Here is a 27542-nt window from a genome sequence, read left to right as displayed (position 1 = left end):
ACCTGAAAGGGGGTTCCAAAGAGGATGGCTCTAGACTATTCTCAGTGGTACCAAATGACAGAAGAAGGAGTAATGGTTTCAAGTTGAAGTGGGGGCAGTTTAGGTTGGATATTAGGAAAAAAATTTTCACTAGGAGGGTGGTGAAGCACTGGAATGGGTTACCTAGGGAGGGTCTCCATCCTCAGAGGTTTTTAAGGCCAGGCTTGACAAAGCCCTGGCTGGGATGATTTAGTTGGGGATTGGTCCTGCTTTGAGCAGGGGGTTGGACTAGATGACCTCCTGAGGTCCCTTCCAACCCTGATATTCTATGATTCTATGAATCTATGAAGGGGAACATGAAGAGGGGTGCTACAAAGCCATGCTTGGCCAGCAGGGGATGCCACAAGGCATGCATGTCCTTTGACAGGGCATAAGTACCACAGCTAGATAATAACTCACAGAAAGTGAGCATGGCTTCTCTCCACCAACACTCACTGCATACTGCTCAAATCTAGGAGTATATTGTGAGCAGACTGGGATTTAGCCATACAATTGTCATGAACAGGGTTTGTGCAGCTATGCCCACAAATGTGGCAGTAAAAATGTAGCTTGTTGGCATGTATGGCCTATATTTGAAAAATGCAGCAATAATTCTCCAGGTGCACTGGAGCTGTGGGGGCAGAGCTTGCCACTGGAGGGTTAGCTTTGCATTGCAGTACATTTTAGGCTATTTTATAAGATCTTAATTTTTAGGCCCTCAGAACTCAGACAGTGCTCAGACTCTCCTAAAAGACCAGTTCTCCCATGAAGTCCACTCAATCCTACACTCTCTGCTCCAGGCAATTGTACCATGACTGAAATGGGAGGGAGTACAATGAAAAGTGTACCAAAGCACACAAACCATGGATAAATATTGTATAAATAGATATTGAACCAGCAATGGGAAAACCCCTAAAAACTGTGTGCTTATCAAAATGTATGGACTACGCACAAGACTCCCCTCCCTTACCTTTCCACTTGCCAACCATCCCTAACCTCCACCACATGTTGGTCTCCCCAGCTCGTGTATTCTCAATGAGAGGCCCTGCTGGCCTATTGCTGACCGCTGGGATGGCTTGTGGCAGCTGGTAGACTCACTGTCCTCTCCCTCTGAGGCTGGAGCAAGTCTATTTTCATTGTCCTGAGGAGAGTAGCCAAGGGGCTAGAGCAGGTGTGGCCAACCTGAGCTGGAGAAGGAGCCAGAATTTACCAATGTACATTGCCAAAGAGCTAACACCAACATTATATCTGTCCTCCTTTACAGAGCAGAGTCATGTACATGTACAACAGAAATTGATAAGATCAACTAATTCCAAAGTAAATGCCTGTGGAAGATTTTCAGAGTCCATTGGAGAGAGTTTCTTACAACATCAGAGCAAACCAATATATGCCATGGTCTACACTATGACATTAGGTCGAATTTAGTTGCATTAGGTCAATTTTATAAGCAATAAGGCTACACAACCAATCCTGTTCCATTGATCTAGAGCAGTGGTTTTCAGACTTTTGTGCTGGTGATCCCTTTCACATAGCAAGCCTCTGAGTGCGACCCCCTTTATAAATTAAAAACACTTTTTTATATATTGAACATCATTATAAATGCTGGATGCAAAGTGGGGTTTGGGGGGGAGGCTGACACCTCAAGATCCCCCATGTAATAACCTTGTGACCCCCTGAGGGGTCTCGACCCCCAGTTTGAGATCCCCTGACCTAGAGGGCTCTTAAAGTCAACTGCTGTTCTCCTCCCTGGTGAGGGAAGTAGTGCTAAAATTGACCTTCTTGGGTTGAATTTGGGTAGTGCAGATGCAGCATTGTGCAATTTGACAGTATTGGCCTCTGGGAGTTATCCCAGAGTGCTCCAATGTGACTACTCTGGATGGCACTTTCAACTCCAATGCACTAGCTGGGTACACAGGAAAAGCCCTGGGAACTTTTGAATTTCATTTCCTGTTTGGTCAGCCTGGTGAGCTCAGCAGCACAGGTGACCATCCAGTCCCAGAATTGCAAATTTACCTCTAGCATGCAGTGAATGGGAGACACTGGATCTGATTGCTGTAGGAGGAGAAGAATCTGTGCAGGCAGAATCATAGATTATTAGGGTTGGAAGGGACCTCAGGAGATCATCTAGTCCAACTCCCTGCTCAAAGCAGGACCAATCCCCAAATGGCCCCCTCAAGAATTGAGCTCACAACCCTGGGTTTAGCAGGCCAATGATCAAACCACTGAGCTATCCCTCCCCCTCTGATCAAAAAGAAGAAATGCTAATATATATGACAAAATCACAGAGGGCATGGTCAAAAGAGGCTACACCAGGGGGACACAGCAGTGCCAAGTGAAAGTTAAGGAGCTCAGACAAGTCTACCAAAAGACAAAGGAGGCAAACGGTTGCTCTGGGTCAGAGCCCCATACATTCTGCTTCTATGATCAGCTGCATGCCATTCTATGGGGGGACCCTACCAGTACCCCACTACTGTCCATGGACACCTACAAGGGGGAGTCTCACACAACATGGAGGATGATTTTTTGGATGAGGAAGAGGAGAAAGAGAATGCACAGCAGGCAAGCGGAGAATCTGTTCTCCTTGGCAGCCAGGACCTTTTCATCACCCTGGAGCCAATACCCTCCCACAGCGGGTTCCCGGACCCTGAAGGCGGAGAAGGCACCTCTGGTGAGTGCACGTTTGTAACTACACTACAGGGGTTAAAAGCAATTTAATGTTTGATTTGTCCTGAAGAATTGGGATGCATTCGCAGCCAACACAGCTACTGGAAAAGTCTGTTAATGTGTCTGGGGATGGAGCGGGAATCCTCTAGGGACATCTCCATGAAGCTCTCCTGGAGGTACTCTGAAACCCTGTGCAGAAGGTTTCTGGGCAGGGCTGCCTTATTTCATCCTCCATGGTAGGACACTTTACAACGCCAAGCCAGTAGCAAGTTGTCTGGAATCATTGCAGCACAAAGCATGGCAGCGAATGGTCCTGGGTTTTGGTTGCATTCATGCAACATTGGTCTTTATCTTTCAGCCTCATGAGAGTGATATCATTCATGGTCACCTGGTTGAAATAGGGGAATTTTTGCAAGGGAACAATAAAAGGACCCTGTTCATGCTGGGCTGCTTGCACTTGGCAAAAGGGATCATCCCTGAGAATAGCCACGCAGTGAGAGGAGAGGTGTGCTGCACATCCAACCCAAATTCACAGCCCCCTCCTTTTAAATGGCAAACCCAACCGGCATTGCTTGCTATAGGAAAGGAGGGAGCTACAGTCTGAAACATGTTATGAAGGCGTTCGAAGCCAACCCCATGTACCCTTTGGCTTACCATGGCTGTCTGGAAACCGAATTCTGTTGCCCACGCGTGTATGATATGTCACCATACCGGCAGGCACTCAATATAAAAGGCAAAATGTGACCTTGTACCTAAAGCACATGTGCTGTCTGCTGTGAATTGCTTGATTCACTGTAAAAGAGTCTCCCTTTTGTTCTCAGAAATATATCTTCTTAAATTTTACTCTCCCTTTTTATCCCTCCTGCAGGTGCAAATGTTTCTATGCTCCCTGTATCATCTCCGTCCCTGAGGTTATTGCCGATTAGAAGGTGAAAAAAATGCACTCACAATGAGATGTTTTCAGAGCTCATGCAGCACCCCACCATATCGATAGGGCACAGCTGAATGCATGGAGGCATTCGGTGGCATAGGCCAGGAAAGCATTCAGTGAGCATGATCAGAACACACAGGAGAAGATGCTGAGGCTAATGGGGAAGCAAACAGACATGACCAGGCATCTGGTGGAGCCGCAGTAAAGGCAACAAGAGCACAGATCGCTGCTGCATCCATGTATAACCACCTGCCCTTCTCACCAAGTTCCATATCCTCCTCACCTCGATGCCCAAGAATGTTGGGGGGGAGGCTCCAGGCACCCAGACACTCCACTCCAGAGGATGGCCCAAGCAACAGAAGGCTTTCATTCAAACAGCTTTGATTTGTAGTGTGGCTACAATAAGCAATGTGGCCTTGTCCTTCCTGCCTCCCCCACCGCACCCGGGCTACCTTGTCAGTGATCTCACTTTTTTTAAAATAAATAAAGAATGCATGGATTCAAAACAATAGGGACTTTATTTCCTTTCCCAGCTGTGGTTGAGGGGAAGAGGGGGATTGGATTACAGGGAAGTAATTTCAACAAAAGAGGCGGTTTTGCATCAAGGAGAAACACACACAACTGTCATACTGTAGCCTTGCCAGTCATGAAACTGATTTTCAAAGCCTCTCTGATGCGCAGTGCACCTAGCTGTGCTCTTCTAATCATCCTGGGGTCTGGCTGGTCAAAACTGGCCGCCAGACAATTTGCCTCAACCTCTCACCCCGCCAAAAACATCTCCCCCTTACTCTCACAGATATTATGGAGCACATAGCAAGCAGCAATAAAAATGGGAATATTGGTTGTGCTGAGGTCTAACCTAATCAGCAAACAGTGCCAGCGAGCTTTTAAATGTCCAAAGGCACATTCTACCACCATTCTGCACTTGCTCAGCTTATAGCTGAATTGCACCTTACTACTGTCCAGACTGCCTGTGTATGGCTTCATGAGCCATTGGAGTAAGGGGTAGGCTGGGTCCCCAAGGATAACTATTGGCATTTCAACATTCCCCAAAAGTAATTTTCTGGTCTGGGAAGTAAGTCCCTTCTTGCAGCTGTTTGAACAGCCCGGAGTTCCTAAAGATGCGAGCATCATGCACCTTTTCCGGACATCTCATGTTGATGTCGGTGAAATGTCCCTTGTGATCCACCAGTGCTTGCAGCACCATTGAGAAGTACCCCTTGCGGTTTATGTACTGGTTGGCAAGGTGGTCCGGTTCCAAAATAGGGATATGAATCCCATCTATCGCCCTACCACAGTTAGGGAACCCCATTGCAGCAAAGCCATCCACATGACCTGCACATTTCCCAGAGTCATTACCCTTGCTAGCAGAAGGTTACTGATTGCCTTCGCTACTTGGATCACAGCAGCCCCCACAGTAGATTTGCCCACTCCGAATTGATTCCTGACTGACTAGTAGCAGTGAGGCTTGCAAGCTTCCACAGGGCTATCGCCAGTCACTTCTCAACTGTCAGGGCAGGTCTCATCTTGGTATTCCTGCACTTCAGGGTGGGAGAAAGCAACTCACACAGTTCCATGAAAGTGACCTTCCGCATGCAAAAGTTTCGCAGCCACTGGGAATCATCCCATACGTGCAACACTATGCAGTCCCACCAGTCTGTGCTTGTTTGCCGGGCCCAGAATCAGCATTTCACTGTATCAACCTGCCCCACTACTGCCATGATGTCCCAATTGCCACATCCCGTGCTTTCAGGAACGTCTGTATCCACGTTCTCCTCACAATTGTCCTCGTGCTGGCATTTCCTAGCCAGGTTCTGCACATACTGCAGGATAATGTGTGAGGTGTTTACAGCAGTGGTGAGCTGAGTGGGCTCCATGCTTGCCATGCTATGGCATCTGCACGGGTAACCCAGGAAAAAAGGTGCAAAATGATTGTTTGCCGTTGCTTTCAAGGAGGGAGGGAGGGAGCGAGGGAGGGGAGACTGATAACATGAACCCAAAACCACATGTGACAATGTTTTTGCTCCATCAGGCATTGGGAACTTAACCCAGAATTCGAGTGGGCAGCTGGGACTGTGGGATAGCTACCCACAGTGCACCACTCTGTGAGTCGGACACACTCCACTGACCTAGTGCACTTAGTGGGGACATACACGATCGACTGTATAAAATCACTTTCTAAAGATCGACTTCTATAAAATCAACCTAATATCGTAGTGTAGACATACCCTAAAGCATCAACTGTAGTAAGAAGACAATTCTGGACATATTTAGGACATGCTTTAAGATATCACCAACATGACTTCCATGTCAAACAATAATATGGACACCACCTGGGAAGAGAAACAGAGGGCAACCTAAAGAAATATTAGCAGAACAACAGAGAAAAAAACTAAATCCATCAGAATGATACTCAGAAGCCTGAACAGACCAGCACAAGATGAAATAAATGGCAGAAACTGGCAGCTGCCCTATGCACCTGAGAGTGTGGGAGGAGAAAGAAAGGAAAAGAAAAGAAAAGAAAAGAAAAGGCATGTGCCATCCCTACATGCCCTCTTGCAGTCAGGTGTGGCACTATGAGTGTGCCCCACCTTAATTTCCCCAATTGGGGCACCAATAAATTCACTTAAAAGGGTCCGGGCAAAGGGAAACAGAATACAAACTAAGAATATAAGTCTCTTCTCTTTAACAAGGTCTCAGGGAAGGAATAGTTTTAACCACAGTTCATAAAGCCCTCACCTTAGGACCCTGGTTCAGCACTCCCAAACTTAAATTAGTCCACAAAACAAAATCTCTGACCTTGATCAGTCAAGTCTCCAGGAGCCTGAGACAGCAACCACTACAGCCTGCGTGGCTTCTAGTCCCTTCTTCTCACTTAGCTTCCTATTCCTGTTTAAATAGCCCAGCCCCAGGGTGGGCAAGGGCCTCCAGGATTATACCCACACTGTTTTGGTTGTAAGCTCCAGCCTGTCCCTTAATGGTATACTGTACTACACTCTTTCACAGACACACTTAATCCTGAGCTCTGGTATGGACCACTGTTCAAGACAGGATGCTGGGCAAGATAGACCATGATCTGACCCAGTATGGCAACTTTTATAGTCTTAATTTTCTCAAGCAGCCAAATAAAGCTTGATGATACTTAGTGGTTAGTGCTGCTGTTTGACTGGGCTGGTAATTTTGGTTAATGATGATGCCAATGCCTGCAGGTGATGAAGTAGTAAGTTGCTGTGATGTTCTAGAGGCAAATGGTGCTTTGTGTCCCTTCTGAAAGATCTCTACAGGTGCTGGTTAAGTAAAGCAAAATTCGATAATGCCCTTGCTTAAAGTTAACTCCTTCAGGCGGACAGCAGCCCAAGAGTTCTCAGAGACTTGGCAGCACCTCTGTCCCTCCAGTCCAATTGCATTTCAGCTCAATTTGTGGAAAAATCCCTTCAGTGCCAGGCTTCTGTCACCCTTGATGGGAAGGGTGTGAGAATTTGAGAGCCACTTCAAGTAGTTTCTGTTCAGAATTAGGGAAATGCACTTGATTGGGATGATAAACTATACACAGAAGCCTCCAGACAAATAGGGATCTATTCTGTTACCAATAAAGCAAATAAAAACACAGATTCACCTCATGGATTTGAAAGCAGTCTTGCCCTTCCAAGAGGTTATTAATAACAAATATACCTGTAAATCAATTATTTAAGTAGAACTTGATGCCTTCAGACACCACTGGTTCAACTCTGTCCTATGGTAGCAGTGACCAAATATCCTTTATTGTCTGGAGGCTCTTCAGTGCGTCTCTGAAATAAATTTCTTTGGTTTTTTTACAGTGCATATACTTATAATCAAAAATAAACATTAAGTGAGCACTGTACACTTTGTATTCTGTGTTGTAATTGAAATCAATACATTTGAAAATGTAGAAAACATATGTATTCTATTATTGTTTAATAGTGCGATTACTCACGATTAATTTTTTAAATCGCTTTACAGCCCTATCATAAATGCAATTCTTATTATGTAACAGAGGTAGCATCGTTTTGTCAAACGACCACAAAGCTAGCCTTTTTCCAAGAAGGGCCAGTGCTGTTAACTTCTGGCAGCAGCGGCCTGTATACACTCAGCCAGAAATAATGAGCTCAGCTTTCTCATACACCAGCACAATCTCCTTGTGCATTGATTCTCAGAGTTGGAGCCAGTGCCTGGTGTGATTTATTGAAGTCCTCTGGCAAATAGAAATTCAGGAGGCCCTTAGGCCTTGCCAGAAGTTAAGATGCTCTAAACTGCAATTTTCCTTTGTTTTCCAGACAGATCATTAACACGATAGCAGTGGGTACTGTTACCCGGGTTTCAGCACAGGGACCAATTTAAAGGCAGTGTTTGAAATGCCTTGACACACTTAGGTTTCTCCTAGGATGTGACGCAGCCTAATAGAGACATACACTGAAGGTTGCAAATTGTCATCGATCCAACAGAAAATGCTTCTCATGAGAGATCATTGACAGTGTCATCTCCATCGTGAGGGATCCATTTCCCCTTTACAACCTGTCATGAAATTAGCTGCATGGGCACTAGTCACAGCGGAGACAGTCAATCTCCTTCCTCCACTTTCATGCAGCCCCAAGACATTGTATTGTTAAACTGATTACAAGATCTTGGTTGTTAAACATATCCAATCCATCAAAGCCCAGGTCCAGTTTGTCCTCTCTCCATTCTAATCATGGAGTAGATACCTGTTTGCTTCTTGGATGATTAACTCCAGCGCACATATGCAGAGTGTTACAAGGATTTATTGATCTGGCTGCTAGTGAAGGAGGAGTGTTTCTTGAGTACACACCACTGTGTCTCTGGAAGGTACTCCAGGGCTACACAGAGGAACCCACTTTGGAGAGAGGTAGAGGTAGTAGGAGATCGGCACAATTAATACAGCATGTACTTCCCGTTTAATCAGACAGATGAGGGTAGAGGCAGAGGCACAGCAGGGTGCGTAGCTAACACTGCACCACACAATTCAGTAAACTGTTCTTGAAAGCCAAGAGGTTCAACAGTCAGAACAAAGTGCATGCTACATTATCCTGACTACTCCAAGGGGCCTTGAAGTTGGTGGAAATGGCCCTCTATAACACAGAAGGCCTACGCGGCAAGTGGAGAGCTGAAATAAGCATTCTGTGCTAGCTCACTCCCAGCTGCTCAGGGAGAGGGCATTTGGAGGGTAATTGGAGGTGTAGCCAGAGAGCACTACAGTGTTATTATTTATCTGTATTGCAATACTGCCTAGGAGCCCCTCTCATGAACTAGGGCCTACTGTGCTAGGCACTGAACAAACACAGAACAAAAAGACACTCTCTGTCCCAAATAATTTATAATCAACTCTTCTCAGATTCTCGGGGACCATGGTAAGCAGACTTTAAATTAGAGGAGCCCCGAGGCTGCTCTAGATTGCCTGGGCATCAGGTAGGTCCCTTGCAAAGCCCCAGAACACAGGAAGCACAGATGGTTTAACACCACCATTCCATCTTCATCTCCATTCCTGGCCTAAGTGGAGGAATAGAATAACTGAGGGTTTACAACGTGGCATCAGCCATAAAGACACCATATATTTTTCATGTATTTGTTCTATAAATAATGACATTTTTGCACATATAGTATACGTGAAAATATATATTTAAATACCGCAGATTGGCCAGTTTTCCTATTTGGAACAGATGCTATGAAGAGGCCTTCTAAATCTGAGACATAGAATGTATACTGTATCTTACCCGGTGGAGTATTTTCAGTCCCTTTCTCATCAAAATACTCCCAAATTAAATGCATTAATGCCAACTGCATGACTTTCCTCAGTATTTTTTATATCTTTATGCATATTTCAAATCTGTTTATTGAAATTACTTACATTTTTAAATGTAATGGTACTTTACAAATATGCACACTGTTATAATGTATCAACCTATCTATAAATTAAAACTGAACCTCGGTATGATGGCGCTTTACATGATTTGGAAACCAAACTGACCAAGTAAGTTTGTCCCATTACTGAGTAAGTTTGTCCCATTTTTTCCCAGTCATTATATGTTTTGGTTTCAGGGCCCGATCTCCCCAAAAAGGTGTCAATGCAAGCATTTTAGTTAGAGTAGTAGTAACATTTTAATTATTCATACAGTGTAGACTATAGCATCACATTAACAGCAGCAACTCAGTGACAAATAATTCAAACCAAATATATATGTCTGGTCTTGGTCCTGCCCTCTGGACCAAGTGATGCACCACCATCTAAGGCCTAATCCAAAGCTCAGTGAAGTCAATAGGAGTGTTTCCATTGACTTCAATGGGTTTTGGATCAGATCCATGGCTTCTATTCCAGAACACATACTCATGGGCATCTCCTTTCTGAGATATGCAACGATGAGTGCTATTTAACAGGAGAAGATCAAGTTTAACCTGGGAACCCCATACAACAAACAGTAGAGTTCCACGAGAGGCTAAAGATGGGATCATCTCCATCTATGATCTCTGCAGAATTTTATCTAAGAGGCAGAAAAAGTGTCTCGCAGTCTTGTTCCATTGGCTATTACAGCTGGTGTTCTGGGTCACACTCACACACCAAGATGAGTTCAGAGAAAATTCAGAGGTTCTGAGAATTTATATGGTAAGGCTGGGATCCCAAGCTCAGAGACAGAATTGCACAGAGATAGAAATGCTATACTATACTTGCTCAGACACCTCTGATTCCTATTCACCTCCAACAGATATAAGGGGTGGTTCATCACACTGCCTAACAGCACAACCAGGAACTGCAGTGGAAGGATCGATCCTTCCTGAACCATTCCCAAGGGGAACAGGCCAATGTTTGGCTGTCAATCAGGTAGCCTTATAGATCACTGTTTGAAAATATTCCCCATTTCCCTCAGGCAAAGTTGATGAAGTCAAACTCTCTTTTCATCCTCAAGGTGACTTCCAGGGTCTCCTTTTCTGAAATGAAGCAAGCTTTGCCATTCTTGCTGTCCACAGGGTGGGGGAGATGCAGTAGCAGCTTCCTAGAAAACAGGAAACGGGATTTTTCAGTCCCAGTCCTAAGTAGGCATTAGAGAAGAGAATGCAAATTACTAGCGCCAGGCTAGTGTTTGCTATTCAGAAACCAGAATGTGATGAGCCACGTTAATTTAGACAGTGTGAGGTGGTGGGACTCACTGAACTACTAGGGATCTGCCCCACTGGGCTCTCGAATAATTCCAAATCTGGTTCTCTCTCAACATGCTCTTGGCTTTGTGCTCTGACAAAGATTTCCAGTGATGGATTGTCGGGCTTCTCACAGCTCTTGCTGCTGCATAGTGGTGCATTTCAGATGCAGAGTGAGAATGAGACAAATCACTAATGGTGTCACAGTGGTAAAAATCTGAATAATGTATACAGTCTGAACATGTGTTTGAAGAAAATGTAGTACAGGGAGCAGTAACCTAACTTCCCCAATGAAGGAAAAATAATAGGAGAATCCTGATTAAAAGCTTTGGCCACCCCAATGACACAAGAGACCTTGAACCCAGGGGATCTGGCTAGCCAAGGATTGCTCCAAGCGTGGGGGAATCCTTGGCTGACATAGAGTCAGCACAGTCTCATGGCAGCTCTAAACTATGCCATAAGTCATGTTGGTTCTACATCATGCCCCTCCTGGCCCTCTGCTGTATTAGGGGTCGCTGGCAAAGGGGTGTAGTCTGAATTCCCTGTGCCCTGGCTGCTGGAATGGGCCATCGGGAGCTGGCATAGTTCAGAGCAGCCTAAAGCAGCTTTACAGTGGACTGACACAGAACCAGCCCCGGGACCAGATTGCTGTGCACAGTTCCTTTGTGCTCCCCCTCCTCAGCTGTGTCCAGCATTTGCAGTTAGGGAAGTGGATTGGACTGAAGAACTTGTGGATCTAAAGGCAGAGGAGGCCTGGAATTACTTCAAGTCAAAGTTGCAGAAACTATCAGAAGCCTGCATCCCAAGAAAGGGAAAAATTCATAGGCAGGAACTGTAGACCAAGATGGATGAGCAAGCATCTCAGAGAGGTGATTATGAAAAAGTAGAAAGCCTACAAGGAGTGGAAGATGGGAGTGATCAGCAAGGAAAGCTACCTTATTGAGGTCAGAACATGTAAGGATAAAGTGAAAGGCCAAAAGCCATGTAGAGTTGGAGCTTGCAAAGGGAATTAAAACCAATAGTAAAAGGTTCTATAGCCATATAAATAAGAAGAAAACAAAGAAAGAAGAAGTGGGACCACTAAACACTGAGGATGGAGTGAAGGTTAACGATAATCTAGGCATGGCCCAATGTCTAAACAAATACTTTGCCTCAGTCTTTAATTAGGCTAATGAGAAGCTTAGGGATAATGGTAGGATGACAAATGGGAATGAGGATATGGAGGTAGATATTACCACATCCGAGGTATAAACCAAACTTGAACAGCTTAATGGGACTAAATTGGGGGGCCCAGATAATCTTCATCCAAGAATATTAAAGGAACTGGCACATGAAATTGCAAGACCATTACCAAGAATTTTAATGAATCTGTAAACTCAGGGATTGTACCGTATAATCGGAGAATTGCTAACATAGTTGCTATTTATTAAGAAAGGAAAAATAAGTGATCTGGGTAATTACAGGCCTGTTAGTTTGACATCTGTAGTATGCAAAGTCTTGAAAAATTTTTTGAAGGAGAAAGTAATTAAGGACATTGAGGTCTACGGTAATTGGGACAAAATTCAACATGGTTTTACAAAAGGTAGATTGTGCCAAACCAACCTGATCTCCTTCTTTGAGAAGGTAACAGATTTCTTAGACAAAGAAATGCAGTGAATTTAATGTACCTTGATTTCAGTAAGGCATTTGATATGGTTCCACATGGGGAATTATTAGCTAAATTGGAAAAGATGGGGATCAATATGAAAACTGAAAGATGGGTAAGGAACTGGTTAAAGGGGAGACAACAATGGGTCATACTGAAAGGCGAACTGTCAGGCCAGAGGGAGGTTACTAGTGGAGTTCCTCAGGGACTGGTTTTGGGACCAATCTTAGTTAATCTTTTTATTACTGACCTTGGCACAAAAAGTGGGAATGTGCTAATAATGTTTGCGGATGACACAAAGCTGGTAGGTATTGCTAATACAGAGAAGGACTGGGATATCATACGGGAAGATCTGGATAATCTTGTAAACTGGAGTAATAGTAATAAGATGAAATTTAATAGTGAAAAGTGCAAGGTTATGCACTTAGGGATTAATAACAAGAATTTTTGTTATAAGCTGGGGACGCATCAGATGGAAGTAACAGAGGAGGAAAAAGACCTCATAGTATTGGTTGATCACAGGGTGACTATGAGCCGCCAATGTGATATGGCTGTGAAAAAAGCTAATGCAGTCTTGGGATGCATCAAGCGAGATATTTCCAGTAGAGATAAGGAGGTGCTAGTACCGTTATACAAGGCACTGGTGAGACCTCATCTGGAATAGTGTGTGTAATTCTGGTCTCCCATGTTTAAGAAGGATGAATTCAAACTGGAACAGGTACAGAGAAGGGCTACAAGGATGATCTGAGGAATGGAAAACCTGTCTTATGAAAGGAGATTCGAAGAGCTTGGCTTGTTTAGCCTAACCCAAGAGTAGGCAACCTATGGCACGTGTGCCGAAGGCGGCAAGCGAGCTGATTTTCAGTGGCACTCACACTGCCCGGGTCCTGGCCACCGGTCCAGAGGGCTCTGCATTTTAATTTAATTTTAAATGAAGCTTCTTAAACATTTTTAAAACCTTATTTTCTTTACATACAACAATAGTTTAGTTATATAATATAGATTTATAGAGCGAGACCTTCTAAAAACGTTAAAATGTATTTCTGGCACACAAAACCTTAAATTCGAGTGAATAAATGAAAACTGGGCACACCACTTCTGAAAGATTGCCAACCCCTGGCCTAACCAAAAGAGGGCTGAGGGGAGATATGATTGCTCTCTATAAATATATCAGAGGGATAAATACCAGGGAGGGAGAGGAATTATTTAAGCTCAGTTCCAATGTGGACCCAAGAACAAATGGGTACTAACTGGCCATCAGGAAGTTTAGACTTGAAATTAAACGAAGGTTTCTAACCATCAGAGGAGTGAAGTTCTGGAACAGCCTTCCAAGGGGAGTAGAGGGGGCAAAACTAGGCTTGATAAATTTATGGACAGGATTGTATGATGGGATAGCCTAATTTTGGCAATTAATTGATTTTTTACTATTAGTGGTAAATATGCCCAATGGCCTGTGATGTGATGTGAGATGGGGTGGGATCCGAGTTACTACAGAGAATTCTTTCCTGGGTGTCTGGATGGTGAGTCTTGCCCACATGCTCAGGGTTTAGCTGATTGCTATATTTGGGGTTGGGAAGGAATTTTCCTCCAGGGCAGATTGGCAGAGGCCCTGGGGGTTTTATGCTTTCCTCTGCAGTGTGGGGCACGGGTCACTTACTGGAGGATTCTCTGCACTTGAAGTCTTTAAACCACTATTTGAGGACTTCAATAGCTCAGACATAGGTTAGGGTTTTGATACAGGAGTGGGTGGGTGAGATTCTGTTGCCTGCATTGTGCAGGTCAGACTAGATGATCATAATGGTCCCTTCTGACCTTAAAGTTTATGATTCTCTATAGGACCGAAAAAGCTTACTTTCTTTCATAGTGCAAGGAATTGCACCTACACTTGAGAAATCAACACTAGTTCAGATAGTGCCCCATACAGCTTTTAGATTTACTGAAAATTTCTTTATTTGTTGGACTCAGGACCTGCAATGTCTAGAAGCAAATAAGATATGGCAAATCTCTGACTCAGCAAAGAAACTGGATCACAAGAGAAGCAGCATGTTGAGGTTTCCCTATATCTGCAGTGTATACTTAGAGTCTGATTTTGCAACTAGGAGTTTTTGCCTAACCAGTGGTTGCTGGCTTAATATGCATTTCTCCTTCTTTTCGACTGACATCACTTCCAAAGGCTAGTGTTGCATTTCAGAAGGGAAAATTTGGTGGCCACATTAATTTAGTGTAACCTTCCAGTATTCATAGGTCTTTTGCTTAAATTCATCCCTGGTATAACTATATTGACTTCAGTGGGTCTGATCAGTGCTCAGAAGGCCCTATGGACTTTTGTTTCCAGTGTGGCAATTCCTATATTTTTAATGTTTAAAATAAAGTTTTTCTTTAGTATTTATTAAAATATGTGCTTTGAAGCTCTGTGTATTTGTGCATCAACTTAAAAATAAACACTGGGGCTGTCTGGATCTTTTCAATAGTGAAGAATATGATCTGGGTGTATATGTTCAACCTACTAATCATAGATACCCAAAACACTTAACCTGTTGGTGGAAGATAGGAAAAACATCTGATCTCTGTATATAAAGGTTATGCAGAGCTTAAAATGCTTTTGGGAGGATATGAAGCTGGCCCTTTATGTGGTATTATATAGTTAGCCTATTAGAGACAAACTTCTTCTGGCCTTAATCCAGATCACACCTCTTGGATTCACTTACAGATGGCCCTCCATCTTTGTGTGTGCACAGCTGTATGCATGTACACGTGGCATTTGTGGCCAAATAACTAAGTAGGCATTCAGAACTGTAAGCCCAGTTTTAGAGGACTACAATTTTGGCCCATAGGTTTGCTGTTTTAAGGCTATCTTTGACAGAGAAGGATTATAGAGGTCTCCAGAGAGGTTAGTTTTAGGGGCCTTATAGCAGGATGCTGGTGCAAAAGCACCTAAATAGCCTCTGCCCAGTAAGCTCCAGTCAGGGGAAGCAGATTGGGGCTGATGGAAAAGGCCTGATGCTGGCCTGAGGATTGGCAGCACCTGCTGGTTTGACAAGCCAAGAGCTATAAAGGCTGGGAGGGAGTAGCCGGGGCTGGGGCTGCCTGTAAAGGAGGTGACTAATCCTGCAAGACTTGTATAGATAGACACTGGTGGTGGGAAAACCTTATATAAACAAAGACACAGGTGTTTCACAACCCTGAAGCCTCTCTGAGCCTTATTGGGGGCAACAAGTGGGCCCCAGGAATTGGAGTGGGATGTGGAACCCTGTTACAGGCCTGTAGTGAGGTGGTCACCCTGCTCTTACCTTGAAGGGGTTAAAACAGCCCTGGGAAAGGGCTGTCCTGGGGAGTCAATCATGGGTGGGCTTGAGGCAGCCAATCAGTGCTTGGCTGGGCCAGTATAAGAAGGACTCCTGGGGAGAAGAGAGACTGACTTAGTTGCCTGAAGGAGCAAAGGGTACCATTGACAGAGCAGTGCTAGGGAGCTGAGGCCTGGTGATCTCCCAGGCTGTGGCCTGACAGGAAAGGCTAGAGAAGTACTGGGCTTCAGGGAAAGGCAGCAGACCCAAACCTCCTTTGCCAATGATGAGTGGCCATTACCCTGCAGTCTGCCCCAGTGAATGGGGGTTAGATGATGACTGGCAGTCACCACTGAGGTGTGGTGGGTGTAGAGAGTTGGGGGTTCCCCTAGGAGGGAAGACCCAGAGTGTGGGGATACTGTGGGGCAGAAACCTGGGGTAAAGGGGTACTGGGGTCTGGGAAGGTGCTGCACCAGTGAGTTTCGCTTTGCTACAGGGCCCCAAACCTAGGCCACTATTAATCTAACAGATTAATAATGGCTGTGTTTCCATCTATCTGTATTTTTTTCTTTGCAATTAAATAATCACATCTGCATCAACACCTTTGCATGCTGCTGATCATTCCCCTGAAACCTTTGTTAAATTCCATTAGAGAGAGAACTTATAACAATGCTGCTTTGCTTACTTTTTTGGGGTTCGAAGGTCAAGAATCTTGTCCTGAATGTCAAGTGTAATGTCTGAGGACTTTGTATCTGGCAGTTTGATTTTAATCTGAAAAGACAGGTACAGGTAAGACAAAAGGGTGGGAGAGGTAATGGCAGGGGGATGCACTGGAGACTGGGATGAGCTCTGCAGTACTATGGTCTATAGAAGATCAGAGCCAGCATTTTACAGAGGTGATTTCTATCAGAAGAAAGATGAAGTAGTAATTTCTTTCAATGGTTTCATGAAGTCTGCAGATACCCCTGTCCTTTACAGAAATCCATAGTTGAAAGCCTACGTGAAAGATCTTTTGCAGTCACTTAAAGCCCCATCTCTGGTAAAGGCCTGGAGCACCTTGTACCAACTAGAATAAAATACACATGAATTTTGCAGATGAGGGAGGTCATAATAAGGGGAGAGGCTCAGATACATGTGACTTTGAGGACTGTCACAATGTTGTAACATTCACCACTTCATGCAGTGCCATGACCCAGAAGGTTCATGGGACCAGCCACACTCCAACTCTCCCGCTGGCAGCCTGCTAACAGTAGCCTACCTGGGCTGCATGAAGTCCAGCCTGAGTATGAGGCTCTGCCCCTGAGCACTGACTAGTGAAGTCCCAGGGCAGCTGATTGGCCCTGTGGCCCTATTTAAGCCAGCAGCAGGAATGGGAAGTTGCCTGAACAACTGGGTTCCATCGTGCTCCTGCTCTTCTGGCAACTTAGCCTGGCTTGACTCTTGGCATCTGACTTGTGGCTGCTGATCTCCAGTTTGTATCCTGCTTCTGACCTCCCGGTAACCTGATGCAGCTGATTCCTGTCTCGTGACTATGGCTCTGACTAATTGGTCTGCCACCCACAACCTGGCTGTGACAGTCTATTCATTAACTGCACTATTGCTTCAGTGAGTTTATTCAAGTGTTAAAAAAAAACCCAACCACACAAGGTCATAGGTAAGTGGGTGCAACATCCAGTTGGACCTACATCCACTTATACCAGGTCTGAACCTGGCCCATAGAACTGGGCAGGTTGTGTATTTTCTGAATATACCTGGCTCTCAAGGAGCTGCATGACTACTCAGGTTAGTACAGGTCAGTGGCAATGGCAGATTCACTGAAATCTACTTAGCAGATCCTGCATAGTCCCAAGGACAGTAATAGAGCTGCTGTGTAGGTATGTGCTACATTGAAGGAGACAGTGAGGAAAGGGGAAGAAGCAACTGGAGATGTGGGTCATGCTCACCAGCATGTCCTCGCAACAGGCTGTGGAAGGGTTCTTTCTGCTCATCCCCAGGAAGATGTCCTCCGCTCCTACCTGCTGCTTGAATAAAATCTCATACCTAGCAGAGACAAAACTGGTCATCAAACCCTGTATGAATCTCCATGTTAAGGGAGGGCAGGAGAAGAGTATAATATTGTTTCTTCTGGGAATATAGGTCCTTTTATCTCTGCTGGCACTCTTAGGATTCCCCATTTTCCTCCATTTTAGATGCCCTTCAAAGGGACACCTGGCTTTGGACTCTATTCATAACCATCACTGTCTCTCATAGTTGGCTGGAGGGCTCATCTTGAACAATGAGTCACCCTTCACTTGTCACCAGATGCTGGGCATGCTGCCTCAACAACACAACCCACCTTTGCAGGACCAGGGAATAAGACACTGGGGCTGGAAACTGAACCATGTGGATGTGATATTTATCTCCTAGATAGCCCCCTGGGGGGAAGATTTGAAAAGGATGCAGTTAAATAATTCTTTTGCAAAGAACTTCCTGTCCATCATTTTGGCTCCTGGAGCTCAAAAATAACATAGCTTTCTCTGCTAATTTTAATGATATTCCATTTTACATACATTGATTTTTTTTCTCTCCAAATCAGTCTGTCTAATTCAGAATGCAGCAAAATCTGGAATTCTATGTTCTCTTTCTGTTGGTCTTTAATGAATGAGGAAACACACCTGAAGATTGTATTTAGAACATGTAACACTCTTAGTAAATTGAGCAAAATAAATAGAGCAATTTCTCTAGACTGTTGAAAAGTTGTATGGAAAGAAGCCCCCTTTTTTTTTTCTCATCTCCAGCAGTCATGCATGCATGTAACACAATTCTAGTCTCTCAGTCAACATAAAATCTGTCTAATAATAGCTCTAGATTTACCTTTCACAGCTTTTTCCATGCATTAATTTGAACTATTACAAAGATTTATATTCATTTGATCTGTGCTACACAGTATGTAATTGCTCAGGGCTAGAGAAAAGCTGCACCTCCTTCAGTAGAGACTGAATGAGTCCAGAGAGTTTGGTTCATATCAGCATTGGACAGATTTACCTTACCTAAACAGGATAATAAAAGTCATAGTTTTAAATAAAAATGTGCACACAAGTGTATGTGGGCGCATAAGTGGAGGCTACACAGAGGGCTGTCAAAAAGGTTCATTTTTAAGGTCTAATTTTAAAGGGGAAAACTCAGCCTAGTTTCTAGATCAGACAACTGAGTGGCTAATTGTATTTATGCACAGAGAAAAGTGGAAATTATGAGCCAGATCTTCAATCAGATATATACTATGTAGCTCTGTTGACTTCAGTTAAACTACCCCAATTTACACCAACTGATGATCTGGGCCTCAGGGTGCAATATTTTGTGATGATAAATGTAAAGGCTGCCTTTTGGATTATCTGGCCCCTTGGAGCTAGAGAATTTTCCAGATCACATCAGAGCACTTCACAACCTAAACTACATGACAGCATCTACTTAAGAATGATTTATTTGAGGTGGGGAAGGAAGATGTCTATTACTATTTTTAGGCTGACCTCTTACAATCCATCTCTGACTGAATGCAATCCATTAGAAAAGTAACACTGACTGTAAAATACTTCTCGGACAGCAGGTATTTGCCTCTAAAGCACTTAATTCTCTGAAATATAAATTCAACCCCAGCTCCCATATAGTACAGAATTATCAAAAGAATGGAACTCTCACTTACTGTCACAAATGCAGCAGGTACATTCAGTAATGTGGTATACAAACTTGGCATGTATGAAGGCAAATATATTCTGGCAATGGCCTCCTTTCCCTCCTAATCCTACTTTATACAAGCATCTGACACAGGGAATAATCTTATAACAGGAATAATAGACTCCAAATTTCAGTAATGAGATTAAAAGGTCTCCTCCACAGAAGAGATTAAAGTCATTTTTTAATTGTTGCTGCTTTGGAGGCAAAGCTCATCAGGATATGTCTACACTGCAACGTAAACCCGGGCTTGAGCCTGGGCACAAACCTAACCTCCCTTGCATCTATACTGCAATTGCGCTAATCCAGGGCTTGGACCCAGGGCCCCAAGACCCTGCAGGGCTGAAGGGTCCAAACTTGAGTTAAGCCAGGACCCAAGGTCTGAGCCCTATTACTCAGCAGTGTAGACACAGCTCCACTTGACTCAGGTCCTGGGAGTCAGTATCCCACAATTCCATGGGACAATTTCATTAGGCCTTCCCATTCCAACAGTCTACAATCTACTCTATTGAAAACGGAAGCCACCCACACTTTGCAAACAGCAGCATCTTCGGTTAGTGTTAACCCATTCTGTTCAGATCACTGATCTGCAAGAATACTATCAGAGAGACTCCTGGGTTTGCAATGGAGAGCAAACTGATCAAGCCTTTTGCAAAGCAAGATGCTTCCTGGTAATGTGCAGAATGGGCAGTAAAGTTTTCCCACACTGCACCACAGTTCTAGAGCTGGGGGAGTTAAGAACTCTGGTATACGGTTACTTTGACTTGGGTCTGTGCGCTGCAATGTGGATGCTAGAGCCCAAGGTTCAAGCACTGATTAGAAAAGACTTAACACAGGGTTAAAATACAATCTAGATGCTCAAAGCCCAAGGTTCCCTAACATGGGTCAGCTGACTCAAGCCCCGCTAACCCTGGGCTTACATTGCTGTGAAATCTACCCCTACTATACATCCCTTCTTCCCTTCCATGACACAAGCTTTTCAGTAGTGCGTGTTTTGTTCTAAACACAATATATATGCTACATAGCACATGCTTGTATTTCAGCTACACAAAACCCATGAACACAGTTTTAGCTCTGTTACACTTACTCTGGCTGTTCCCTTGGATCCCAGATATCATCAAACTCTGATCCTTCTGGCACCTCTTCTGTATTCCAGATATCTTTACTATTTCCAGACTTCACATCAGGGGTGACTAGGAGAGGGGGTGAAAGAAAGAATTTGATACTGTCAGCTTCTAGGTCTGTCTTTGTAGGGTTGCTGTGTTTAACCATGGTGTGGCTGTGTGATGCAAGGTATTTCAAGGTATTCCTAGTCTCCCTAGGATCTACCTGGCCACAGTCTAAGTGGAGATTTAGAAAAGGAGGAGATTTTTTTATGTCCACAAACCTTACTCTCCTTTACCCATCCTGTATGGAACAAGTCAGGGAATATTCTGCTCCACGTCACAGAACATCAGACATTCCTCAAATTGGGATGGGTGAAATCTAAAGGGATTATGGGATACTGAGACATCTCCAAATAGGATTTTAAGTGAGCAGAAATGATTTGTAAAGTGATCCACTTTCTCCTCTCATTTGTAAACAGCACAATATATCGTGGTCCTTTTCATAAATCATTGGGGACGTGGAAAACAAAGGTGATGATGTACACTGGGAAAAAGCATATAGCGAATATGGCAGGGATGGTATCTACCCCCTGTTATTGAGGGGATGTGTCTTCCCTTCATCCAGTATACAGGTTGGGGTTCTTTTGGCTCCTTGATTGCTTCTGGATTCCTAAGCAGAAACAGCGTTGAAAAGTATCTTTGTTATATTTGCGACTGTTTCTTTTGGACACAGCTCTCACTGTAGTTCTCCGTGTCATAGTGACTTCTGGAATGACTCACTGCTATTAGGCCACTCCTGAAGACTATACAAATGTTACAGCTGGTGGATAATGCAGCTGCCCAACTATCTGACAGTGTTAGCAGCAGGAAGGATTCTGCAAAGACTGCCCTGGCTTTTTTTTTTTTTCTGGATACAATTCAAGGTGTTGACACTAATGCTTAAGGCCCTACAGGGCTTAGGTTCCAGCTATCTCTCTCTTTACATGTGACCACTGGAGTTATCAGCACTTTTGCTGCAATTTCCAATTTCCCAACTGAGGACTGGGGGCAGCATGTTCGATGACGGGTGGAATTTCCTTTCCCCTTGTTCTGGCACAGTTTGAGTCTGGTGATTTTCAGGGAACATAATAAAGCTTAGTTCTTCTTTCAAACTTTTTCTTAAATGGGTTGGGGGGGGTCGAGGAAGGTGTCTATGGTTTCATGGTCAGGTAGTAGCTTCTCCTCCTTATTGGGTGGATAAACTGAGTCCCATACAGTTTATTATGTGAAGATGAGCTCTAAAAATCAAGCTCATGTCTGCTTTGTGTGAGCATTAAAGATTCCGTAGCACTTTTTGTAAGAATAGATATTTGCCAATATTTCCCCATGCCCCATAACAGGAGTGTGCTGTCTTCTGTGGCTGACATGTTCCATCTCAAAGATGCTACATTTCAGTGGCACTGTATGTACAGAGTTTATAAAGTGTTTCAACCCTTCAGGTTAAAAAGTGCCATGTAAAATCATAGAATATCAGAGTTGGAAGGGACTTCAGGAGGTCATCTAGTCCAAACCCCTGCTCAAAGCAGGACCAATCCCCACACAGATTTTTGCCCCAGATCCCTAAATGCCCCCCTCTAGGGCTGAGCTCAGAACCCTGGGTTTAGCAGGCCAATGCTCAAACGGCTGAGCTATCCCTCCTCAAATATCATAGAATATCAAGGTTGGACGGGACCTCAGGAGGTCATCCAGTCCAATCCCCTGCTCAAACCAGGACCAATACCTAGACAGATTTTTACCCCAGGTCCCTAAATGGCCCCCTCAAGGATTGAACTCACAACCCTGGGTTTAGTAGACCAAATTATTGTTCCCCTCTCAACAAAGAGGAAAGCAACCACCTTCGGTCATAGCTGAGACAAGCTGTGTCAGAGACAGCTGCTATTACAGCTGTTTTATTATGGTAGTGTAATGGTGGATCCATGTCTTTGCTGACACCATTCGATTACAACTCAACTTACCTGTGGGCTCTGCTTTCTTTGCTGGTCCGATATTCCCGGGCCCCACAGTGCTAACAGAAGAAGAATGTGACTAAAAAAAGCCAAATACAGCTGAAATGAATGTTCCCATTGCCCACATCAGTAATAATAATAAACAATTAATAGCAATAATACTTTGTATTTACAGAGCACTGTTCAACAGAGAATATCTGCAATAGCTACCTATATCAGAATGCTTTACAAACATTAATTATATTTTCACAACTTTCCTGTGAGCATTATCATCCCCATTTTAGAGATGGAGAAAATGAGGCACAGAAAAGTTAAATTATTTGTCCAAGTCAATGGCAATAATGAAAAGTCTTGTGTCAGTCTTATGCTCTGACCACTATGTAACACGTCCCTCCTCATTCTCACCCTTGAGACCATGGCCTTAATGTGCTGCATTTAAACAAGAATTACATAACTACAGCTTTATAGCCACAAGTACTAGCATCCAAGGGATCTTTCCTATAGGGCACTTGAGAAAACTGCCCCACTTTGCCTGCCATGACAATGCTGCATACCAGTTCTGTGTACTACATGTAGTCCCATCATAGCATTTAGAATCTTTTTAACGCCAACGGCCATGCAAGGCAATAGCATTTATTTTAAATGATGAATCACTATAATGCTAATAGGCAGTCAGTGTGCAGCATTGGTATGTATATAAAAATGTCTTGGTTTGATAAAAGCACCTCACACACAGAGGACATTAAAATAAATCAAAACAAAGATTCCAAATTACCAAGAAGATGGACGAATGGGTGAGGTAATATCTTTTATTGAAGTTGATCCAATAAAAGATATTACCTCGCCCACCTTGTCTCTCTAATATTCTGGGACCAACATGGCTACAGCTACATGGCATACAAGAAGACTGACACAGACTTCATGGGTATCACTGAGGGCAATTTTCCATTGCTGGGACTGAGGTATTATTCATTTTATTAATAAGACATAAACAAATGATTGAGATTTATTTTCTGACAAAATGTTAAGTCGTAAAAATAACTTTCAAAGGCAGATATAGAAGAACTGAGGGATGGTTAGGAAGAGTGAAGGATTCATATCCTCCCGCTACTGAAGGTGGATCTTCAGGGACTTGCATCCAATGCCAAATGCAGACTACTATACAAGAAAGTTCTAAGGCCAGCCAGTTGGCTCCTGTAGTGGATGCGATGTCATGAAGGAGGACTGAGATATTTGTCATTTTTATTTATGCCACAACAGAACACGTACATGATACTATCAGACTTTTAAAAGAGTTGTGAAGACTCCCGCTGCGGCCAAACAGGGCCAGACACATAACTCCCCTGATACACACACTCAGAAAAAACCAACAACAGTGACAATAGTATAGTAGGGGCACAGAGTACACTTTCCAGATGCCATGACTGTCATCTAGTCCCACAATGATTTGAGATAAAAGAATGCAAAGATGTTTCTCTCCTTAATCATTGTTTCCAAATATTTCATCTTGCAATGCTTACTCACCTCTCCCAATTCTATCCCCTCCAACAATATCTATTGCACTTGAATGATCAGTTATCTCTAAAATGTTTCAGAAACACACACAATCAGTACATTCAGTCTCCTCAATTATCACAGGCTTTACTCTCAAGCTGCACTGCATCTTTGTATCCCTTCCTATGAAGCCATTTGTCTCTAGGAGTAAATGCCTTCATCTATAGGAGACTGTGGGGAAAGGGAGGGCTAAGTCTGCATTTGAGGCTATTTCAGATACATGTTTTCATTTCCTTTTGATTAGAGCATTCAATTTCTCTCCTGTTCCCAGGCCATGAGCTCTCCTACTATTTCTTCTTTTCTCTCTCTGTAGAATGCACCCTGCAATAATTTTCCTCCTGTTTCAATCAGTCTACCGCACCTGAAAAGATTTCTGAGGTTTGATTCTCTTTTTACTTGCACTGGTGAAAATTAAAATCACTCCATAGATGTCAATGGAGTTATACCAACATAAAACCAGCAAGAGAGAGGAGAATCAGGCCCTTGAACTTTTTACTTCCATGGGAGTTGCAGCATTTTCTACCTGACCTGCATTTGACCCCATTGGACTACAGGATTCTTTATTTCTTGTCAGGTACTCACCCCGAAGTCACTGTCATCACTGTCTTCTTCCTGAGGGTCAGCAAGCAGTTTAGCAAGAGCTTGCAGAGAAGAGAATGAGGAAACGCTGTCTAGATCCATATCTACTGCTCACCTGTGTACAGAAACAAACATAACAGCTGAAGAAAGAACAATTGCTTTTTCCATGTTTTTTTAAATAACAATACAAAAGCACTTTGTTTTCTAGATGTGATCATTTCTGGTCAGAAACTCACATGCCAATCCCACTATTTATGACACAAGATACTTAGAAAACTTTCTAAGGTACTTATCTAGCCTCTATTGCCTCATTCTTTATTATTATTGTGGCCCCAAGGAACCCCACTCATGGGTCAGAACCACATTGTGCTACATGCTATACAAACCGAGAACAAAGAGACAGTCTCTGCCCCAAAGAGTTTACAATCTAAGTATAAGAGAAGACACAGCGGATGGATACAGACAGACCAACGGGGGTAAAAGGAAAAAATCTGCATACCTCATATTCTTTAACGTAGTTTCCTAACAAAACCCTTGTGAGCTAAGGAAGCGCTATTATCCCCATTTTACACATGGGGCACTGAGACATAGAAAGACTAAGCAACTTGTCCAAGGTCATGCAGGAAGGCTGCGGTTGAACAGTGACTTGAACCTAGGTGTTCCCAGTTGTAGGCTCGTGCCCTAACCTCTTTTTTTTCTATTGATCACAGAAGCATCTGAACACCTTACAGAATTGGGGTTAAATTTCAGCTATCCCTGTATAACAGAAGATGTCAACCTCTGTTATGGAGATGTTATGGATGTGAGAAAATTGCTAAATTATATGGTCTTATAACTTATTGTGAATGTTGGTGAGTTTGTTTGTTCTGTTTGATGTAATCTGGTGAAGGCTTTTTGTGATAAGGAGATGACTGACTTCTCAGTTGTTTTTATTTATATATAATTATTTTCAGATATAATCACTTGATAGTATTAATAAAGTTATATGGTTCCTAAAAACAATAAAATAACATAAAATAATAAAGATCTTATGGAAGATGAAATACTTAGCATTTTCCAAACTCTCTGATTCTCTAAGCCTCCAACTCTAAACCTTATGAGTAGAACCCTGCACGGATACAAAAATTTTATCCACATCTGATCCGCGATCTGAAAACATGGTCTGTGAATAGCCACAGCTTTGCAGGGCTCTACTTAGGAGGTGAACAATGACTGTTTGTCCTCTTCTCCTAGAATCCCCTTAGGATCTCAGAAGGTCTTTCAAAATCTCCCATAAGTTTTTGCTTTAGTTAGCTGTGCCATGAACTGTGGGATTGGTACTCAAAGGGCAATGCAACTACAACAATGTAGTACAGCACTAGTCGGGACACAGGGGGAAATGACACACAAAACAACACAACTATTGTTGATGCACAATCCCAATTGTTCTTATAGATATAGCCTTATATCCTAGGAAAAGGACAATTGATGGAAGAACAACAAAATTATTCTGTGTGATGCTTGTAGAAAGAGTTTAGGATTAGGTCTCACCAGCTGCGTCTACACAGGGAAATGGAACCATAGGTAGTTGATGCACTGGGATAACACCAGCATAAGAACAATTGGGATTGTGCATCAACAATAGTTGTGTTGTTTTGTGTGTCATTTCCCCCTGTGTCCCGACTAGTGCTGTACTACATTGCAGTGCTGGAGCTGAAATAGTAGTAATGCTTCAGTGGGAAATTTAAAGCAAAATATGAGTGTAGACAAGGCCTATGAGTAACTTTTCTATCCCTTTCAGAGATGCTTCTTTTTATTTCAAAGGTCTCTAGAAGACTTCTCAATATGTATGGTGGATGGTGGGGTTGGTTAGAAAGAGACCACTTTCTCTGGCTGATTCTGGGACTACTCCATTTCTCATAGGCTTGGGCATTTGGTGTATCTCCTGTTTTTCTTAGGGACATTGTCCCATTTTTGCTCTTGCTAGGTCCCATTTCTAATACATTTCTTTCTTTACCCCTGCTCCAGGGCCAAGGCTGAGGCACAGGCATCTGCCCCACTACCCTAATGTTGCTCTTTCTTCTCCCAAAGACCTTCAAACCACGTGCTGTCAACTGTCTAAGCTATATAGTACCAAGTTTGCTACAGCACCTCCTATCAGAGCCGTCTGCACAGGACAAAGGTTATGGACCTCACCCCTGCTCACACCTTTGACTCCACAGCACACAGAGGGTCTCGGGGGAGGCGGGGACGACACGTTATGCCCCAAATGCAGAGGATGTTGGGGAAAATCCCACCCCCGGGGAACGGGATCCGCACATGATGCAGCATGCAACCAGGAGCCTGAGTAAAAGGGGTAGCACGGGCGATATTGCAGGCACATGCTTTCAGGGTCTTGCCCAGCGACTGAGCCCAGCGGCCCTGGCAGCCACGGGCTGCGGAGGCGGTGACGGGGCCAAGTGGCTCGATACGGCCGATGCCCCTTGTACTATAGGGGTTTTGCCCGACCCGATCCAGGTCTCTGTCACACCTCCCGACGCCTTCGCAATGGGCTTGCCCCGGGCCTTCCCCCTCCTCTCCCCAGATCCCGCCTCAAGCCCTCCCGTGGGTCTTGGCCCCTCCACCGTCACCCCCCGCGCTCCTGTCCCCGCCCCCTTCCCGGGGAGACCCCGCCCTGGCCCCCCGCGCTCCCCGTCCCAACCCCCGGGGGTCCCTCCCACTCCCTGACTCCCCCCCGGCGTGCTGGCCCCTCGGTTCCCAGGCCCGATACCTGGCGCTTTCCAGCGGCTGCTGCGGTCCCCGGGAGCCGAGCCCCAGCGCAGCGTCTGCCGTTACCATGGCAGCCGCGAGTCTTTCCCCCCTCCCGACGCGTCCCGAGAAGGGCGGGATCTCGTCCTCTCAGCCAACCCCGAGAGAGCACGTCGG

General features: G+C 44.1%; 1 protein-coding gene across 1 annotated transcript; it reads right to left on the bottom strand.

Moving 5' to 3' along the window:
* Positions 1-8941: 8941 nt before the first annotated feature.
* PIH1D3 (PIH1 domain containing 3) lies at positions 8942-27474 on the bottom strand. Its single transcript, XM_030575245.1, has 7 exons — positions 27388-27474; positions 24642-24753; positions 22515-22584; positions 20502-20607; positions 17650-17746; positions 16392-16477; positions 8942-10635 (listed from the first exon to the last, which is right to left on the bottom strand). The coding sequence occupies exons 2-7, from the start codon at positions 24738-24740 to the stop codon at positions 10506-10508; spliced, it is 588 nt and encodes a 195-aa protein (XP_030431105.1). The 5' UTR covers positions 24741-24753; positions 27388-27474; the 3' UTR covers positions 8942-10505.
* Positions 27475-27542: the final 68 nt, after the last annotated feature.

Source organism: Gopherus evgoodei, chromosome 9, assembly GCF_007399415.2.
Source record: "Gopherus evgoodei ecotype Sinaloan lineage chromosome 9, rGopEvg1_v1.p, whole genome shotgun sequence".
NCBI classification, from domain to species: Eukaryota; Metazoa; Chordata; order Testudines; family Testudinidae; genus Gopherus; species Gopherus evgoodei.
This window is presented reverse-complemented; position numbering and strand designations above follow the sequence as displayed.

Excerpts from the sequence above, each read along its gene's own strand:
- PIH1D3 (XM_030575245.1), bottom strand. The coding sequence starts at position 24,740 with ATGGATCTAGACAGCGTTTCCTCATTCTCTTCTCTGCAAGCTCTTGCT. Across the intron at positions 22,585-24,641 it reads GTGATGACAGTGACTTCGGG|TCACATTCTTCTTCTGTTAG; the intron begins GTGAGTACCTGA and ends GGCTTTTTTTAG. Across the intron at positions 17,747-20,501 it reads GATCCAAGGGAACAGCCAGA|GTATGAGATTTTATTCAAGC; the intron begins GTAAGTGTAACA and ends TGTCTCTGCTAG.